The following is a 19,600-nucleotide window of genomic DNA, read 5'->3' as shown; positions in this document are numbered from 1 at the left end:
AAAAAAAAAAAAAAAAAATACAAGGCCGACTTCTATATAGTCATAACTTCATATAAGCATATCTAAATGAATTTCACTTCACTGATATTTATTACTTTTTTACATGTTGTTTTCTTATGTTTTGCCCTTGACAGGTATGGTTTCAACATCGAGCGCTGTCAGGCAGCCCTGAGGGTTTGTGATGGAGACTTGGGGGCAGCACTAGAGCATCTGCTCACTCAGTGTTTTTCGGAGACATTTGGAGAGAAGGTGAAAATCTCCAAGGCAGCCGGCCCTATAAGCTTATATGAGTGTGTGGAGCAGCGACAGGAAGAGGCGTTTGCTCTCAAATCTATCTGTGGAGAAAAATTTATGGAAAGAATTCAGAACAGAGTCTGGACCATTGGATTGGACCTGGAGTATTTGACGAGTAAATTCTGCAAGTCCAAGCAAAAGGAAAGCAAAAGTGTACCAGACACTTCACTTGAAACCTGTAAATTTTACCTCAAAGGAAATTGTAAATTTGGATCAAGATGCAAATTCAAACATGAGGTGAACCCAAATCAAATTGTTGGAAGAGCAGAAAAAATTGTAGATGACTCTCATCTTAATGCTAATGAAGGTTTATCTTTTTTATATGAACTTGAAATTCGATTTCCAAAAGACCATAAATACCCCTACCAAGCTCCTCTTGTGGCGTTTTATTCCACCAATGAGAATCTACCTCTGGCTTGTCGTCTACATATTTCTGAGTTCCTTTATGGCAAAGCCTTGGCATTTGCAGAAACTTCAGAACCTGTTGTATATTCTTTGATAACCCTTTTAGAGGAAGAATCAGAAATTGTCAAGTTACTAACAAATACCCAGCACAAGTACAGTGTCGCTCCTGTGAACTTTCTGCCAGCGCCTTCTGGGACCAGAATAAATAATCTTGCCTGTCATAAACCAGTGATTCTAAGTAATTCTTTCGTTTCAAGTCAAATTCCAGAAGGTATGTACCGTATTGATGATGGGAGGAAAGGCATTCAGAGTGACCGATGTAGAAGTCACTCTGAGCTATTTAAGAATCTTCCTGTGATCTTGGGCAAGTCATTAAATGCTGTGGGCAAAAGGGCGAGAATCCCTGAACTTTAATTGTGCCTGACTTTAGTTGTGAGGCCTGTTGGGTTGCTGTGTTATGCTCCCTGGATTGATAGTTTGAAGTGATGAAAAAGTTTAACTGTAGAGGAATCCAAGGGGGCCGGGCATTTAGCTCAGTGGTTCTGGTGACTGCCTTGCAAGCGCAAGGACCTGAGTTTGATCCCCGGTACCAAAAAAAAAAAGTAATAAAGGAATCCAAGGGGTGGAAAGACGAAGCACTTTCTCAGGAAATCTGTTCCTTAGTTCATTTGGTTTCCTATCTTTGCTTCATTTTTATGCCATCCATACCCTTTTGCTCTTAGTGTACTAGGCTGCCCGAATTTATTAGAGTAGGGCTACCTTTATGAATCCTAAATCTTTAAATAAAGAAATACTTAGCAAGCTTCTGGATTTGTCCAGATCAAGGTGTGGTGTGCCACGCAGATTCTTACACCACAAATAAACCTCCTTTTCAGTTTTCATCAAACAGTCCACTCTTGTTAGCATCTTTTTTTCATTCTTGGGTGGGCATGCATAAGTAAAGAATAATGAAGCTGCACTGAGGTAGAGCTGCTGGACAGTTAGCTGGGTCACTAACTGACCACCTCACTCACTCCCAGATGGCAGCTTCTAGAACTTGGGACCCAGGTGTGTTCCTTGGGAAACGACAAATTATACATCATGGACTTCAAAAAACAATAATGATAGCTTTATTGAGATACAATTTACATACCCTGAAGTTCACCCTTTTGAAATGCACAGTTCATTGGTTTTTTTTCTGTTTTATAGAGTTGTGTGACCAGGACCCCTACCTATTACAATATTGTCATCTACCCCTAAAAGACATCCTGTGCCTATCAGCAGGGCCTTCTCATTACCCCACCGCAGCCCCGACAACCACTAATCTATAGTCTTTGGCTTTGCCTATTTTAGATATTTCATAGAAATAGAACTATACTATGCAGAAGTCTTTGACTGAATACTTTCACCTACCATAATATTTTCAAGGTTCACCTATACCGTAGCATGTATTAATATTTCACTCCTTTTTATTGTTGGCTAATATTCCATTGTGTAGACACACCACACTTTATTGATCGATTCATCATTTGATCGACATTTGTGTTGGTTCATGTCACTGAATTTTGGGGATACTTGAAAATAGCTGAAATATTCAGTGCTAATTTATTGAATTTGAATTGTTTGTTTTTAATTTGATGTACCTGTACTACTTATACTTAAATTTATTTCAAGATGCATCTTGAGTTCCTTAGCAATAGAAGTAATACTATTGAAATGAATAAACCTGCCTTAACTTTCAGCATTTTCTCTAGTTTATGGTTTTGTTGCTTTGTTAGGCAGGGACTTTCTCCCTTTGCCGAAAGAAGGGCAAACTGAAATGTTTCTTTCTCTTCCCTTTAAGTTCAGAAAGAATCAGAACTTGAAGAGGAGGCAGATGAGGATGAAAGTCCTGCACCTGTTATAGTGGAGAATGAAAGCTATGTCAACCTTAAGAAGAAAATTCCCAAAAGATTTGACTGGCAGGCGATGTCAGTTCATGCTGAAAATAGTAAAATCTGCAAGCAATTTCATATGAAACAGGTATAATATGCTGAGAGAAGGGCTCGCGTTGTCTCCCTCATGTCTGGATGAAGGATTGGGAATTAGGAGGCTTTCTTTGACTACTCTCCCTAGTATCTTTTTGGCTCTTTGATCCTGCATGGTTAAAGTTCCTACGTGCCATAATTGCATCTGCTCGATGGTTTTGGAAAACTTCACAATGGTAAATATCAAACATACATGTATAGCAATATTGTCAGAATCATGTGCCTTTGGTACTGTCTTAGACAACCTGATATGTGAAAGGAATATTAATACTGTGATTTGCATTAGAAGACTGTTGTATAAAAGTAGAAGGATAAGGAGGCACTCATACCCATTTCAAAGACTCATAGGATACATATTATGCCGAAGGGCACATGGACAGTTTGTTGCAACGTAGAGATTCAAGCCAGTTCTCTGTTTTTTGCAAAGTCTATGTTTTTACTCCTTCGCATGAAGATTATTTTAAAGGAACCATAAGTGAACTGTGAGGGCACAGTTGATGTAGGGCAGTGGTGGCGAACCTATGACACACGTTACCTGTTTTTCTTTTAAGAAAAAAGATACTAACGTATGAGTTGTTTTTCTAAACAAAAACCTCAGTACTCAGGTTAATTGCAGTGTTGGCATTTAGTGACAAGTAGGTTTTAGGTTGCAGTTTGGGCACGTGTCTCTAAAAGGTTTGTCATCACTGATAGAGAGCAAAGTGAGTTGTTTAATCCTTTGGGGGACTAGATTAAATGCTTTCTGTGGGTCCTTCTAGTTCTAAAGTTCTGTGATTCTGATTTTTGACGTAGTATAACACACTCAAATACATAGTGTGATACCTAGAGAACATCAAAATGTGTATAAAATCACACCATAAATAATAAGACGGTAGATAAAAAATTATATAGTCAATGTGATCAGTATGATAGTTACATGATACAATTGAATGTAGGAAATTACATGGTAGTGTAAACTCTTACATTCAAAAAATAAAGCCATTTTTAAGAATACACAACATTCAACTTTATCGATCCCGGGATAAAGCAGGGCAAAATTACCCCCTGGTCTATGAGAGGGCTCCCGGGCCAGCTCACGCATGGGGTATGGGTCAGGTGAGTTTCTCATGACTGGGGAAGCTGGTACCAAGCCCCAGCCGTCAGTCTCACCACTCGATGTCCTATCACTTATCTTAGATCAGGGGTCACCTGTATAAGATCTTTGAGCTAACAGTCAAGTTCACCTTATGAACAAGTTGTCACAGTCAAACCAAGAATATATGAGGCAGTATGCGACCATCACATCTAAAATATTTATTATTGGGCCCTTTACAGAAAACATTTAGCTAGACATATGCTAGGTTTGTAGGCTGTGGTAGAGTAGAAGACCCTTGTCCTTAATTGCAAAGGAAGTGCCATGAAAATACAACTGCATGTGTGTGCGTGTGTGTGTAGGGGAGAATACGAGGCGTGTGTGTGTGTGAGCATCAAGGGGACTCAGCCAGGCTAGTTTCTGCTACAGTGCTGTGGGAGCGGATCCCCTCCTCGGTGAGGAGAATCACTGCCAGTACTTACCCAGAGTCTCCCTCCACTTGCTGCCCAGGATTTTGTCTAGACTTATGGTACAGCCTGCCATCCACTGAGCCGGCAGCGTATCTGGCTGGAGCGCCTGGTGGCACACAGTAAGCATGGCCAGGATGTGGCAGCTGGGTAACATTCTTTTTTGAGCGGGAGTACAGGGGATCAAACTCAAGACCTTGTACTTGTGAGGCAGGCAGTAGAACCACTGAGCTAAATCCCCAGGCCTTGGGTTAACATATAATTGTATATATTTATGAGGTATAGTGTGATGTTTCAATACGTGTATGTAATATGTAATCAGATCATAGTAACAGGCATATGTGTCACCACGACATTTGGGAACATTCAAAATCTTTTCTACTAGCTATGTGAAATATGCAATTAATTGTTTGCCCCGGCCCGCGGGGTCAGTAATTGGCAGAGCTCGAGAAGGGGAAGTACCTGGAAATGAGACAAGAGGGGCGCGGAAAGAAGGAGACCAAGCAAAGAGTTGTCAAGGTCTCATTTATTTGCAGATACAGGCAGTTTATAAAGGCAAAAACCACAAAATTGTAAGAGGAAATAGTTAACCATAAACTTTGGGAGGAGAATGTAACAATAGTATAACACAATGTTACTATGTAACGGATCAGGTCACTTGTCTGCGCAAACCCGTTGTCATGGGTAACTACACAACTGTGGTGGTGGGGTGATCAGAGGGTCAACATGGAGGCTGTTTGGTTTTTACTTAGGACAGGCTAGCAGCTTAGTCTACCACAATTGTTGTAAACCGTAGTGAATCTACCATGAGCATTAGAAGTTATTCCATTCATTCTGAGCAAAGAAGGTTTTTCCTGCAGCTAGCTGACCTAAGAACCACCCCCAGCTCCTACCCGCTCCCACACCTACCACATGTCCTCCTTCATTGTCTCTTCTTCTCAGAAAGTGTCTGAATGCAGCATACTTTTCTGTCAAATCATGTAAACTAAATGTGACTTCCTCAGGCTTGGACTGATGATAAATGCCTTGCTTCTGTATCCCCACACCCCTTCCCTTAATCCATACAAACCCTGTTCACTGCCAGCTCCAGGCTGATTGCTCTGTGGGGAAATCCCTGATCAGTCCACCGGTGTAATAAACTTGCCTCCAACCTCCAGGTATAATCTCAGTTCTCCTTGGCCTGATCTTGCTATGCCATGCAGAGCTGCCACACTGGAATGTAAGTCTGCCATTACAACTCCGCTGCACCTCTGTATCCATTAACCATCCTCTCACCATCCCCGTTTCCCCATATTTTAGTATACATATACTACAGTATTTATAGCATTAGCCATTAGACATGAAACCAGTTGTAAGATTGGAAAAAAAAAAATACAACTCTTTCACAAATGCTCTTATTATTAGGAAAAATCTGATAGTTCATGCTGTCCACCACGGCAGCTCCCAGCTTTCTTCAGCTATTTAAATTTAAATTAATTCCGGGCCAGGGATTTAGCTCAGTGGTTCTGTCACGTGCCTTGCCAGTGCAAGGACCAGAATTCGCTCCCCAATACCCCCCCAAAAAAATTCATTCATTAAAATAAATTCACACTATCAATATTCAAGGACTCAGTAGCCGCATATAGCCAGCAGTTGCTAAATGAGACAGTGCAGGTGTGGAATAGATCTGTGAACACAGAAAAGGTGTATCGGACAGGGCTGGTATAGTGACTTCTGTTAGGAAGAGCTGGACAGAAGCTAAGCGAGAGTTTATTTCACTATTAAGATGTTTCCGTTTATCCTGACGTAGGAACACATAGACTCTGCAGCTTACTCTGGTCGTTTCTCTGAGCAGCCAGCCATCTGACTAACGTGGTCTGTGTCCAAGTCTGACAAATCCCGCAGCCTCTGTCTCAGACAAAATTGTTAAAGAAAAGATGGGGTAGGGCCAGAGATTTAGCTCAGTGGCACTGTGCCTGCCTTGTAAGTGTGAGGTCCTGAGTTCGATCCCTGATACCAAAAAAAGAAAAAAAGAAGGTGGGGTAGATCGAACTCTGGAACTCTGGAATCCGATCTTTGTGAAGGGTGACCAAAAATAACAAACTGATGCCTCATCCTTGATTTTATTAGGCTTCCAGACAGTTCCAGTCAGTTCTGCAAGAAAGACAATCACTCCCTGCTTGGGAAGAGAGAGAAACCATCCTTAAATTGTTAAGCAAGCACCAAGTGGTTGTCATAAGTGGGATGACTGGGTAAGAAATTAATTTCTTTGTGATACAGCTTTCATCTGTAAATATGACACATGTCCTGGTTACCGTAATCAGCTCTGCTCTTTAAAAAACTCTGCTCTCCGGCCGGGGATTTAGCTTAGTGGTTCGGTGGCCTGCCTTGCAAGCGCAAGGACCCAAGTTCGATCCCCGGTACCCCCCACCCAAACAATAAATAAATAAATAAATAAATAAATCTCTCAGGCTGGGGATTTAGCTCAGTGGTTCCACCACCTCCCTTGCAAGCACAAGGACCCAAGTTTGATCCCCAGAACCAAAAAAAACAATGTGTTCTTTTTTTTCTTTCTTTTTTTTTTTTTTTTTTTTTTTTTTTTGTTACTGGTGATTGAACTTGGGACATTGTACTTGCGAGGCAGGTATCAGAACCATTGAGCTAAATCCCCAGCCCTCTCAGAAAATTCTAGTGTCATTGGCAGTTCTTCCCACCAAATATTAAATACTATTTCACAGAAGCTGATATTGCAACTTCTGTAGCACACAGAGACAAATTACAAAAAGCAAAAAAAAACAAAAACAAATTTATCTAGTAATTTATAGACATTGTGTCTTGCCTTGATACAATTTTAAGGTAAAGTGTCCAGCTAAAGACCTTTAACAAAGACCATTTTTAAATGTAAAGGACAGTTCCGGGCATTTACATGAAAGCTTTTCATCTTCTGAATTTATTCTAATTTCCTTAAAGTTTTATTTACTTTTTTAAAAGAATAGCCTAAGGTACATTGTTTTTCCTGTTTCACACTTTCCATATGTCACCCAAACCTTTTTAATAGGGGCAAGTGGCAGGCTAAATTTCATTCTTTTTTTCAAGAGTACACACTTTAATAATTACATTTGTTCTCAGACATATTGATATAGTAGTAATCTTATATCAGTTTCCCATCTTTTTAGCCACAATCTACTTAGCGCCAAATCAAAACACATCAATGGAAAAAATACAAAATATTTTAATAATCATAAGCTAATACTCCTTATCTTTAAGGTTCATGTATAGACTTCGCATTCCTAGAGGTATTTATAAACCTAAATCTGATGTCTGTTCACTGGTCCCTTTTTAGTTATTTAGTTATTTAGTTAGGGTTTTTTTTTTTTGAGAGCGAGAGAGGGTCTCACTATGTAGTTCAGGCTGGCCTTTAACTCTCTGTGTTACCTAGAATGGCCTTGAACTCAGTGATCTTCCTGCCTCAGCCTCTCAAGTGCTGGGATTACAGCATGCACCACACCAGCTCAGTAATCCCAATTTTAAAAGTGTTATTCAACTATTACTTGATTCCTTTATTAAAGATAATGCAAATTCCCAGGATTTATTTGTACCAGGTAATATGTCAGTGGGTAGTTTTAGAAGTTATCCAAAGCTGTGCAACATTTATCTTAACTAGCTTTATCAGTTTCCTCAGTGCCTGTGATTACTTTGTTAACTAGCCCTTGAAAACTTCATTTTAGGACTCCTTTGTTTTGACATACAGATGTGGGAAAACCACACAGATTCCACAGTTTATTCTGGACGCCTCTCTGAGCGGGCCTCCTGAGAAGGTGGCTAACATCATCTGTACCCAACCCCGACGGATCTCTGCCATCTCTGTCGCGGAACGAGTTGCCAAAGAAAGAGCAGAAAGGGTGGGTCTGACCGTGGGGTACCAGATCCGGTTAGAAAGTGTCAAGGTTTGTATCCTCTGCTTATTTCTGGGTAACAGAAGTTTATAGCTTTCAGGTTATTTTAAATTAATGATCACCTTCAGCAAGGCTGAAATCCCTGGTGAAACACTTTGGTAGAAAATCTTATTTGATGGGGCTGGAGGTTTTAGCTCAGTGGTTTCGCCGCCTGCCTCTCAAGCGCAAGGCCCTGAGTTCGATTCCCGGTACCAAAAAAGAAGCTTTTATTTGAGTGCAGCAAATTCCCTCTATAAAGGCGTGTTGTTCTTTATTAGAAGCGACTGAGTAGACACACCTTGGCTCTTGAACCTGGGACAAATTCAGAATGAATCTCATTAGTCAATTTTTTTTTTAATGTTTTATAATGTTTTGGCAGTTTTTATGGAGAATCTTAAATGTTTGATTTGAATCAGAAAACCTTTTATTCTTATCCCAGCAAGAAACTATACTTACTGTTGTTTCACATCAAATGGAACCGCTGTTGCTTTCAATATTAATGATTCCTGTGCATGCAGAATAACTTGCTATCTCATGTTTCTTCAACACTTTCATTAATCCTCGATGTTGCCCTTTCGGCTGGAAGTCTTCAGCCACCAGACTGTTGTACTGCACTACCGGAGTGCTGCTCAGAAGGCTGGAAGGGGACACAGCTCTACAAGGAGTCACCCACGTCATCGTTGATGAGGTTCATGAGAGGACAGAGGAGAGGTAAGATGGGAAAACCCACCCGCATCCAGTAAAGACGTGGCTGAGAAAATACTGTTCTGCTTCCAGTTGAGTTTTCTAGAGCTCGCAGTGGTAATTTGCCGCAGGGAAGGCTGTTAGAGAAGAGGAGCTGCTTTGCAGGGTCTCTAACAACAGCAATATCCGTCGCTGATTCATTCTGTTTGACCAGAAGGGAGACTCTGCACTCTGGACACTGAACTTAGCAGAAGTACAGTGTGATGCGTCTGTAGCTAAAGGATTGGTCACTATGTGCTTCCTCCTTTGTTCTTTTGGCCTTCTGGTCACATTCGTTGTTATATTCATTGAGCTTACATTAAGTGCCAAGTGACACGTTAGTTACTGGGGATACAAAGAAGAGCAAGCGTGTGTGTGGTTTCACCCTCATTCCTTACTGTCTGGTAGAAAAAAGAAATAATGGACAAGTAACAATTAAATAAGTGACTACAAATTAGGAAGTACCATGAAGCGATAAGCAGGATGTTTGAGGGAAAGACCCATAAGATGGCCAAAGACCCTATCTTTGAAGAGATGATACTTAAATTGAAACTGAGCTGCTGAGGAAGTCTTCTGTGATAAGTGGGGCAAGGATGGCAAGTGTGAAGGTTCTGCGGTGGGCACAGACTTGGTTAGTCCTGAAAATGGGGGAAGGCTAGTGTGGCTGGTTTGGGGAGAGAGGTGGGGGACGAAGCAGGAGCTGGACCCCAGTGCCTCTGCACCGTGAAGAAGAAAGCATTTCGATTTTATTTTAGGGCTTAAAAAGTCGCTAAGGAGCTGAGCCTGTAGTGGGTCGGGATTTAGCTCAGTGGTTTCACTGCCTGCTTCACAAGCTCAAGGTCCTGAGTTCGATCCCCGGTACCAAAAAACAACAACAAAACAAACGTACTATGTTTTTATGAATATCTTGAGAACAAGGAATCTAGGTAGACTGATGAGCAGATTAATAGAAAAGCAGAATATGGCTCGTTGGGAAACAAAACATTTGAAGATAGAATTCAGCTGATAAAATGACTTTAAGAATTGAACAGCCAAAAGATATAAGACCAGGAGAGTATTAAAAGAAATAAGTACACTGGTATGCTAGTAAATAAGAAATAATGACATTGCAAGCATATATTAATAAAAAATTGTAAATATGAAGTAACTAGAACTAAAGAAAGGCAGACTTTCAGGTAAAAATAATAGATCAAAATTTTTAAAATTCCTAGAGTAAGACAATGATAAATATTAAATATCTTTTTGCATCAACACACATGTATTTTAGCTCTTTAGCTAAATATATGTTTAGCTCTTTTTAGAAAGAGCTTTATTATCAAATACACAATTTCTACCACGTGATACACTCATTTTGTAAGTTAAGGAATATTCATTGAGCACTTAGTATATCCTGGTCATTGTTCTCGGGGATTGCAAGTTAAAGCTAAGCCTGGGCAAGGTAGCTACTTCGCCACGCCTGTCATCCCTGCACTCAGGAGGCTGAGGCAGGAGGATCGCTGTGATTTTGAGACCAGCCTGGGCTACACAGTGAGTTCCAGGTCAATCTCAACTATATAGTGAGACCGTGTCTCAAAAAACCAAACAAACAAAAAAGCCTGGGGATGTGTCTCTGTTTTCAAAGCTGGGTTCAACCTCCGGTGCTGAGGGAATAAAAGAAGACGAAGAAAACAGGGAAAGCAGGGAGAACACAATATGAAGTGCAAAGGGGAGAAGCGTTTGAAATTTTTAATCTGCTAGCCAAGGAAGGCCTTGCTGGAAAGGTACTGTGAGTAAAGTCTTGAAGGAAGCGGGGAGCTGATCCCAGGGAACGTCGCGAGGAGCCGAAGCAAGAGATGGGGGGCATTCGGAGGCCTTGTGGTGCAGTGCGCGCCTACAGGGGCACAAGAGCCGGGCAGTGCGGGGAAGCAGAGGACGCGGAAGGTGAGGTGCAGACCCTGTCACTTAGGGCTCTGTTCGCGAGGACTCCAAGGAGAAATCACTGAAGGATTTTTCGAAGAGTGGCACACTGGATTGACATTATTGATGTCGGTGATGATCGACTCTATTTGAGAGTAGATTAGGAGGCAGCAGGGGCTGAAGCCGGGAGACCGGTCAGGGCGTTGCTTTTCTCCGTTGCCTATTATTCCACAGCTTGGGTGTGTTTGGTTTTTTTCTTTCTGACAGTATGTCTTAAAGGTATTTTCACGCCGTTATCTATAGCTCTGTCTTACTCTTTTAATCTGCCTTGTGCTATTCTGGTGACTGGGTGATACTCTTATAATTATTTCTTGGTTGATAGACATTTAGGTAAATTTCTGTTGTTTTACTCCTACAGACAGTGCTATCATGAAGATCTCTGTGTCTGCCTTTTTACGTTCTTGTAGGTGTCAAGAAATAGAGCTATCAAATTGCTGGTTAATCCTATTGATATTTTGATTGCTACTGTACTGAGTTTAATCGGGAATCAGTAGCCTTATAATACTAAGTCTTCACATCCAGGAACATGACACATCTTTCTAAGAGTGTCACATTTTTCATATGGATCTTATACGTCCCTGCTCCAAGTCCATCAAAAGTTACTGATTTGTGTGGACTGAATTCGTCTGACCCTCGGATGTTTCTTTTGTCTCCTCTAGTGACTTCTTGCTGCTCGTGTTGAAGGATATTGTGGCCCAGAAGCCAGGTCTTCAAGTTATTCTAATGAGTGCGACTTTAAATGCTGAGCTCTTTTCAGAATATTTCAATTCCTGCCCAGTTATTACTATACCAGGTGATTAAATGCATGATTAAATATGTGTCATTCTAATAAGCAAATATTATTTTAAAATTCATTTGTGAAATAAGTTAGTAATTACTTGTACCTCATTCTAAAGGAGAACATGAATAACAAATAAAATCATAACCATGTATTACGCAATTGGTAAGCAGGTAATATACCCACTAGCCAGAAAATTTCAGTTTTATGTATGACTTTTTTAAAAAGTTTAGGTTAAAGCCAGGTGGGGTACACCTGTGATCCCAGCACTTAGGAGGCCGAGGCATGAGGATTGCCACAGGTTCGAGGCCAGCCTGCGCTGCATGGTGAGTTCAAGGCCAGCCTGAACTACAGCAAGACCCTATCTCAAAAAAAAACAAAAAACAAAAAAAAAAAAGCAAGCAAAAAATAAAAATGTTTTGGTAATTTAGGATTTCCAGCATTCCATTGTGTTTACAATCAACACGTATGTTTCTCCATGACCGTGATAATCTGTCATAGAGCCGAAGTGTGTCGGTGTGTGGCATGTTTTTTATGGATTGCGCTAAATTACTCAGTGTTGGTCCACTGTGGAAGAAAATAAAGTTGAGTGGTTATGTTTTCTTTCAGTGCTTTCAGTTTCATTGTGGGACTAACTTGTGCTGGGCTTTGGTTTATCCTTCTGTAATGGTTACCGAAGGGCCAACTAGAAGCACTAAGCAGTGGTAATATTACTTGTTCTAGTTGAGGATGTTAACAAACAAGACTTAATTGCTGGGTGTGGTGGCGCACGCCTGTAATCCCAGCACTCAGGAGGCTGAGGCAGGAGGAGCACTGAGTTCAAGACCAGCCTGGGCTGCATAGTGAGTTCCAGGTCAGTCTCAACTACATAGTGAGACCCTGTCTCAAAAAACAAAACAAGGCTTAATTAATCTAGAATGTCAGTGTCAAATATTGCAAGGTCCCTCATGGACAAAGAGGGAAGGGTAGGAAAGCTGTAACAGATGTTTATAAAACACTGTCATTATTATTTCTCTATCTACGTACACTTAAGTTCTCTATCTAGAATCTACCCCTTCCAGTTTCTGACCCCAAGAGCTTTCTGGCAGTGTTGGAAATGAAGTGGTAAAGTGCTACACACACAAGGCCCTGGGTTCAGTCCCCAGCACCACGAAAAATACTTTTTAAAAAAATTTGAGACTTCAAATGGTACCTTATTGTGCCTAACTGTGTTTTAGGAGATTTTTTTACATATGTTAAACTATTTCAAGATGATTTGATGAGTATTCTGAGACTTTTCTATTTTATTTTCTTGTTTCTGTAGGTCGTACTTTTCCTGTAGATCAGTTTTTTCTGGAAGATGCAATTGCGGTGACAAGGTAAAAAGAATGTTAACTAAGATTCATCAAAATCTTACGGTACCTGCAGGATGCCAGAATATCAATACCTGTGTTAGTCTTTCTTCTCATTTTTCTGTTTCAGTATTTTGTTTTCCTCTTTCCTTCAGCAAACAAGCTGCCAGTACTTAAATCCTTCTGTTTACAAACAGTAATTCTGGCAAGTCGTTTAATCTCTGTGTCTCAGCTTCATCGTATGTAAAATGAAGATATTAATATTCACTGCTTTGCAGGGTTATTACAATGATTGATTGAAGAACTAATCTTTGTAAAGTGCTTAGAACTGTGCCTGTCACGTAGGACATGCTTTTTGTTGTTGTTGTTAGGGAGTTTGTTTTGTTTTGCTTTTGTTTTTTGAAACAGGGTCTTGCTATGTAGTTCAGGGTAGTCTTGAACTCATGTTGTAGCCCAGGCTGGGCCTCGAACTTGGGGCAATCCTCCTGCCTCAGCCTCCTGAGTGCTGGGATTACAGGCATACCACACCTGGCATGGACATGCTTTTTAAATTTTAGCTGCTATTATCGCCATCATTCTACTGTCAAGAATTTGGTAGTACAGTCTGGATAGAAAGACGTCTCCATGAGTGATTCAGTACTGAGTAGAAAATGAGAATCTCCATTGTAGACAACCAGAATTCTCTCCTACTCTTTCACTGATCTTAAGAATCCCCAAGATTTTATCCCTCCCTGGTTTCTTCTCACTGTGAAACTTCCCACTTACTATCTTACATTCATGAGATTTTAGCTCTCATCTCTGTGAAAAGATCAGTGTTTTCATTCCTGACTTCTGTGTTCTAGGATGAAGTCACCTCTGAGGCCTGATACCTTAAACACAACTCAGAAGTTTTCTCCTTTCATTTTCCTCATTGCTGCGACAAAATACCCAGCACCTGCACACATCTTAGAAGTTTCATTCTGTGTGTGGTTGGTGCATGGTGGAAGGGTCTGGGTGCAGGAAAGCTGCTCACCTCATGCTGGACAGGAAATAGAGTGAAGGAAGAAGCAGGGAGGGAGACCCTTCCAAGTGACACCCTCAGTGACCCACCTCTCCCAACCAGGCCTGCCTTCTAACAGCAAGTCACCTGGTCCACACCTGTAATCCCATCACCTTCCTAAACCCCCACCTCTGAGCAGATGAGGCTTTGTGGGGACATCTGCATACAAACCAGAACAGCTAATAAGGTCTATCCCATGTTGTTCCCCATATCATCCAGGCTGGCCTTGAACTCACTGTGTAGCGCAGGCTGGCCCCAAACTCACAGTGACCCTTCTGCCTCAGCCTGCCAAGTGCTGGGATTTCAGGCCTGCACCACCACGCCCAGCTCCATAGGTGTTTAATGGTACAGCATTCTCAAATTAAAAGCCCAAAACCTCTGACTCAAATTTTATTGTATTATGAGAATACTTAAGTTCATTGAAATTGTTATTTTCTAGGTCCTGTCCTGCTACTACTGAATATGAGTTTCTGAGGAAATCGTCTTTCAAAAGTTTACCTGCCTTTATTTTTCTCACATTTTCTAACTTACTGCCTCCAGGATTGTCTTTAAACATAGAATTGGTCAGGATCCTTCTCTTCTTACAGACTTTCACGGCTCCCTATAACCCACGCTCTGTGGACGCTGGGCCCACGTAAGCTGGCCTTGCAGCCTTCCTACTGCAGTCTTCCATCCACAGAAGCCACGATATTGTCTGACCACTTACTGTTTCTCAAATATGTCATGCTGTTACTTTCTTTATATCTTTTCTTCCTTTTTCTTCTTCCTTACCTAGTCATCCTTTAACATCCAACTTGAATGAAATTTGCCACTGCTGTAAATCAGGTACTTCTTTGTTGGGAAGATGTAGGATTCTTTTCTTTGATTATCTTTATTCTTTTGCTACTGGGGACCAATCCCAGGGAAACTCTATGATTGCCAAGTTTCTTGAAAGAATATTCCCTGGTGCCATGACCAGTCCCTTGCACAAAGGTGGCATTTGGTAAATGTTTTTGTTTCGCTTTGTTTGATACTGGGGATCGAACTCTGGACCTTGCACTTGCAAGGCAGGGAGTGGTACCACTGAGCTAAGTCCCCCGCAGCATTTAGTACACGGTAAATGAACAAGTGAATGTTGAATGTGAAAAGAGGCTATGGCATTTGGAGGAACTCAGATAATGGACCCATCTTTTTTTTTTTGAGACTGTCTCACTATGGAGGTCCTTTTTTCATTGTTATTTAATTTCTTTTTATTTATTTGTTTGCATATTTACTTTTGCAGCTTTACCACTGGACTACATTGTCAGCCCTTAGACTCCTTTTTAAAACTGAAGTACATTTTCTGCAAATGAAATTTTGCAGGATATCATAAAAAAAGATAAAAATAAGGATGGTCTTGCCAAGAAGGGTAGAGCCCCTGCCTCCTTACTATGCTCCCATACCTTACCTTTCCCCAGGGGATCTGAGCAACGTTTAGGACTTGTAAAAAAATTTTTCAAACCAGTTATCTAGGCCAGTTCCCCCAAATGATGAGAAAGTAAATAAGGCTGCATGAAATTGGTTTGCGAGAAGTTTCATGACATGTCAGTTTAGTGGCAGGCATAGAACTCAACTCCAGCACTTGGTTTCAAATTTAGTCATTTTCCACTTCGCCGCAATGTCTAACTAACAAATGTATTACTAACAAAGACTGAACTATCTAATGAGAAGGAGTTTTGGAATATTTTGAGGATGGTCTTACTGAGACGTTCAGCCAAGAACTAGAATCTTGGGTCGAGATCTGGTTGCCACAGAGAGCAGCTCGTGGCCTGGGAATTACAGGTGGGACTCTTGGGAGTGGATGAGAGTGGCAGGAGAGAACAGAGTGAAGGGAGGGTTACGGAGGGCACAACCCGCACGTGCTGCCTGATCGTCCGAGCCGTTTTTCCCTGTGAGGGCTTCTCTGCAAATTCTCACCTGGTTTCCTAGACAGAACTGAAGGCTTTCGAGTGTTTCTGCAGCCAACCGAATCCCAAATAGGTGGAGGGATAGCATTTGAGTGGGGCAAACACAGAGCAACATCCTGCTTAACAAGCACACAAAATGGGTGAATACTTTTGTTCCTCACCCACAACCCCAACACACACACACATGCCTCTGTCTTCCTTGCTCAGGTACGTGTTACATGAGGGGAGCCCTTACGTGCGCTCCATGAAGCAGATTGCAAAGGAAAAGCTTAAAGCAAGGCGCAACAGAACTGCGTTGGAAGAAGTGGAGGAAGAGCTGAGGCTGTCTCTTCACCTCCAGGATCCGGATTCTGCCAAAGACAGCGTGCCGGATCAGCAGTTAGATTTTAAGCAGCTCCTGGTCCGCTACAAAGGTAAAGTTCTTCCCAGGGAAATAGTGCGATTATGCCAAGTATATCTAGTATTTTTCCCCAGCGTGATCCAGAAGAAAAAGATATTTATTGTGTAATTATTGCCTTTAATTCATCAGGCAAACAACCTGAAACTTAGAAAATAGCAGATCCAATGCATATTTACATTGTGTGCTTAGTATATTTTCCAGTGAGGTTTTTTTCTGATTACTTTTTTTAAAATTACTTTTTAGACAAAGTTGGGAGGTGGTAAGATGTAAATTGTATTCTTGAGTGGCCTGGTGGGGTGGCACACACCTGTAATCCCAGCAATTGAGAGACTAAGGCAGGAAGATCACTGTGAGTTCAAGGCCAGCCTGTAGTGAGACTCTTTCAGTAATACCTAAAATAAAAATTATTCTGGAGCATTTTATAACTTTTCATTTTTATTTGATTTAAAATTTACAGAAAAATTTGCAAGACTACAGTAACTGCCGGGTGTGGTGGCGCACACCTGTAATCCCAGCACTCGGGAGGCTGAGGCAGGAGGATCGCTGTGAGTTCGAGACCAGCCTGGGCTGCATAGTGAGTTCCAGGTCAGTCTCAACTACATAGTGAGACCCTGTCTCAAAAAACAAACAAACGAAAAAGACTACAATAAACCCTCTTATACCCTTTGCCCCATTCACTGATGAATATTTTGAATTAAGTGCTCTGTCATTGGCTCTATGTTTATGTATATTTTTCCTGAATCTTTGCAAAGTAGATTTCAGATGTGATGTCCCTTTACCCCTAAGGCTTTAATATGTGCTTCCTAAGAACATGGATATGCTGTTACATAAAAATGTATTACAGTGGTCAAACTGAAGATGTTTACCACTGATACTCTTTTCATGCATAGTCCATATTCAGATTTTTCCAGTTATCTCAATAGTGTCTGTTATTACTACTCAAAAAACACAAACGAAAAAGACTACAATAAACCCTCTTATACCCTTTGCCCCATTCACTGATGAATATTTTGAATTAAGTGCTCTGTCATTGGCTCTATGTTTATGTATATTTTTCCTGAATCTTTGCAAAGTAGATTTCAGATGTGATGTCCCTTTACCCCTAAGGCTTTAATATGTGCTTCCTAAGAACATGGATATGCTGTTACATAAAAATGTATTACAGTGGTCAAACTGAAGATGTTTACCACTGATACTCTTTTCATGCATAGTCCATATTCAGATTTTTCCAGTTATCTCAATAGTGTCTGTTATTACTATTTTGCGTGTGTGTGTGTGTGTGTGTGTGTGTGTGTGTGGTCCTGGATGCCATCCAGAATCATATATCCAGTTTAGTCATCATGTGCATTACTCCCCTCAGATCTGGGGCAGCTCCTCAGCTTTTATGTCTTTTGTGACCTTGACATTTTTAAAGATTATTTTGTAGAATGTGCTTTTATTTGGATTTGTCTGATATTTGCCCATAATTAAATTCAGGTTGTGCATTTGGGGCTGAAATCCCATAAAAATGTTCTGAATGCTTCTCAGGAGGCACAAATGATGATTTACCCCATTGTCAGTGAAGTTCACTCAGTTAAGGTTTTGCCCTGTATAGTTCCTGTTCATTCCATTTGTAACTCTGTCGTTTTTACAGAAGTGTTTGAGACTATTTATTTTAAAATCCTATAATATCCTGTAAATTTAACCCAGTAGTTTTAGCATTATTCATGGGATTTTAAAATAACATAATTTAAAAACAAAACAAAAAATAAAGTGGAAGCAAAAAACAAACATAATTTATCTAGGCATGGTAGCTCATGACTATGGTCCCAACTACTTGAGAAGTTGAGGCAAGAGAATTGTTTGAGCCCAGGAATTTGGGGCCAGAGTGGGGCAACATAGTGAGACCCTGTTTCCAGCAATCACTTAACACAGTCACTTCTCTCCTGAGCATTTTATGTTGTTAGGTGCTTCCTAATGCCAGTCTTCACCCAAATACTCTCTAAGCCTATGTGGTTTTCTATTTGTATTAAGCTGGGCAGAACGCATAAAATCCCCAGGGTTCTACTTTGCTTAAAGTAGAATCTTCCTTAAATCTTAGACTAGAGACAGGTCTCAACTGCCCTTCATGTTCTCTTTTCCCTGGGCTTCTATCCTTGTTCTCTTTAACTCTGGTTTCTCTTAAGATCACGTAAATCTTTCGCCTTTCTAATTTATCAAAAAAAAAAAAAAAAAAAGATGTTTACTTTGCTTAAGTAAGAACTTCTAGCCCGTTACTGTTACTGTTTTTGTAAAACAAGAGGAAGTGAATTTTCCTTTTTCATTTTTATCAAAGAGTATTTCCAGTCCTATCTGAGGAATGGTAATCAAGGAACAAGGAAATTATCCATGTTCTAATGAAATGCACACAGTCCCCAAACATTATTTTTATTTACTCCCAGTATCTTGAGGTATAAGGGCAGGTGACTGGATTTGTTTAGATTTGGGTGCAACTCCCAGAGTTCACCTAAAAAATTAACCATATAATCTTGAGCAAGTTCCTTATCCTTTTATGCCGGAGCTTCTTTGTCTAAAAAATGTTTATTCTTCTTCCATAGAAGAGTAAACAGGATAATACAAATCTATATCTGATCTTCATGGAGCCTGTTTTTTTTTTTTTTTTTTTTTTTTGATTTTTTTCTGAGCTGTTTCTTCCTTGTTTAAAAAAAAAAGGAGAAAATGGCCAGGTGCAGTGGCACATGCTTGTAATCCCAGCTACTTGGGAGACTGGGGGAAATAAGTCTGCAAGTTTGAGGCCAGTTTAAGTGACTTAGTAAGACCCTGTCTCGAAATTTAAAAAATAAGAAGGGCTGGAGATACAGCTTGACACTCCCAGAGTTCATTACCCAGTACTACAAGCAAACATACATAGATACATATATACATAGACAGATAGACAGAACTTCCAAGTGATCTGACTTGTGATTTGATTGAATCTGAAAGAGTTTCTGAAATGTTTTTGACTTTGAATTTTGTTTTCAGAACTTAAAGTTTAGTAAATATGTGAAAGTGAGATGGAGGATTAAAAAAAAAGAAAAGTAGAGGGAGGAAGGAAGGAAGAGAATTAAAAGCAGCCCATCTGAACCTTTACAACATAGGCAGGAGGCTGCACTTTGGGTCACTGTTCACAAAAAAGTACTTCTGATAAAGCTGTATTTTCTGATAAACTACTTAAATACGTTAAATAGGAACATCTGTTTTGGGAGGTACTGGCGATTGAACTCAGGACCTTGCACTTGCAATGCAGGCGTGGTGCCACTGAGCTAAATCCC

The 19,600-nt window shown here is 40.5% G+C and overlaps 1 protein-coding gene across 1 annotated transcript in view; it reads left to right on the top strand.

Moving 5' to 3' along the window:
• Dhx57 (DExH-box helicase 57) overlaps positions 1-19,600 on the top strand; it is a 53,446-nt gene that overhangs the window by 13,540 nt on the left and 20,306 nt on the right. The window contains 8 exon segments of the mRNA XM_010604966.3: positions 135-970; positions 2,522-2,700; positions 6,354-6,475; positions 7,975-8,170; positions 8,745-8,869; positions 11,497-11,630; positions 12,919-12,973; positions 16,118-16,323. Coding sequence (XP_010603268.1) covers positions 135-970; positions 2,522-2,700; positions 6,354-6,475; positions 7,975-8,170; positions 8,745-8,869; positions 11,497-11,630; positions 12,919-12,973; positions 16,118-16,323 — 1,853 coding nt within the window.

The sequence above is a fragment of the Fukomys damarensis genome, unplaced genomic scaffold (assembly GCF_012274545.1).
Source record: "Fukomys damarensis isolate Sample0158 unplaced genomic scaffold, DMR_v1.0_HiC HiC_scaffold_2, whole genome shotgun sequence".
NCBI lineage: Eukaryota > Metazoa > Chordata > Mammalia > Rodentia > Bathyergidae > Fukomys > Fukomys damarensis.
This window is presented reverse-complemented; position numbering and strand designations above follow the sequence as displayed.